Source organism: Uranotaenia lowii, chromosome 2, assembly GCF_029784155.1.
Source record: "Uranotaenia lowii strain MFRU-FL chromosome 2, ASM2978415v1, whole genome shotgun sequence".
Classification (NCBI taxonomy): domain Eukaryota; kingdom Metazoa; phylum Arthropoda; class Insecta; order Diptera; family Culicidae; genus Uranotaenia; species Uranotaenia lowii.
This window is the reverse complement of record NC_073692.1, coordinates 345956853-345958023: the sequence shown is the minus strand read 5'-3', so window position 1 is coordinate 345958023 and position 1171 is coordinate 345956853. Positions and strand designations below refer to the sequence as shown.

The 1171-nt window shown below is 46.2% G+C and overlaps 1 protein-coding gene across 1 annotated transcript; it reads right to left on the bottom strand.

The window, feature by feature from the left end:
- Nucleotides 1-262: 262 nt before the first annotated feature.
- LOC129743603 (histone H2A-like) lies at nt 263-637 on the bottom strand. The gene has a single exon (XM_055735669.1). It carries the CDS (start codon nt 635-637, stop codon nt 263-265), a length of 375 nt encoding a protein of 124 aa, XP_055591644.1.
- Between the last annotated feature and the right edge of the window lie 534 nt (nt 638-1171).

Below are 1171 nucleotides of genomic sequence, written 5' to 3'. Positions count from 1 at the left end.
GAAAAACTTCGCCTGAAGACTGCCTTCTAAAAACTTTCTTCTAAAGACTATTTAGACTGTTGTCTGATGACTGTTGTCAGTGGACTATCGTCTGAATAATGTCGTCTTAACACTGCCTGCTGAAGACTGTCAACTGAGGGCTGCCATCTGAAGACTGCTGGCTGAAAACTGTAATCTAAAGACTGTCGTCTGAAGACTTATGTTTTATTCGATAAAGCTCGAAGATCCATCACTGCATAGCGTATGGGTCGCTTTTCTAAGCTTAGGCCTTCTTTTCGGTTTTCTTGGGCAGAAGCACGACCTGGATGTTCGGCAGAACGCCACTTTGAGCGATGGCCACGCCCGCCAGCGGCTTGTTCAGTTCTTCATCATTCCTGATGGCCAACAGCAGATGGCGAGGGATGATTCGCGATTTCTTGTTGTCACGAGAGGCGTTTCCGGCCAACTCCAGCACTTCAGCTACCAAGTACTCCATAACGGCGGCCAGGTAAACCGGGGCACCATCTCCGACTCGCTCGGCATAGTTGCCCTTCCTCAGGAGCCGATGAATTCGACCGACCGGAAGCTGGAGAACAGCCCGACTGGAACGGGACTTAGACTTTGCCTTGGATTTTCCACCTGATCCGCGTCCAGTCATGATGATGAGATCGAGTCTCGTTCACGGCATACATAGTACTCTTTCTGTGGATTGGTGGAGTTAGCATTAGTTCTAGCCATTATATCCTTGAAAGATGTACGCTTTAGTCTTAAGTAGAATTTAGATCTCTTCAAAGAAACATGAAGTTTCACTGAGATCCTATATGTGTGTGTTCGTTTTTTTAGTCGTCTGAAGACAGTCATCTAAAAACAGTCGTCTCAAGACAGTCGTCTGAAGACAGTCATCTGAAGGCAGTCGTCCGAAGACAATCATCTGAAAACAATCGTCTGAAGACAGTCGTCTGAAGACAGTCGTCTGAAGATAGTCGTCTGAAGACAGTCGTCTGAAGACAGTCGTCTGAAGACAGTCGTCTGAAGACAGTCGTCTGAAGACAGTCGTCTGAATACAGTCGTCCTAAGACTGTTGTTTGAAAACTGTCATCTAAAGACTGTTGTCTGAAAACTGTCATCTAAAGACTGTCGTCTGAAGACAGTCGTCTAAAAAACAGTCTTCTGAAGACAGTCTTCTGAAGAC

Excerpts from the sequence above, each read along its gene's own strand:
- LOC129743603 (XM_055735669.1), bottom strand. The coding sequence starts at position 637 with ATGACTGGACGCGGATCAGGTGGAAAATCCAAGGCAAAGTCTAAGTCC.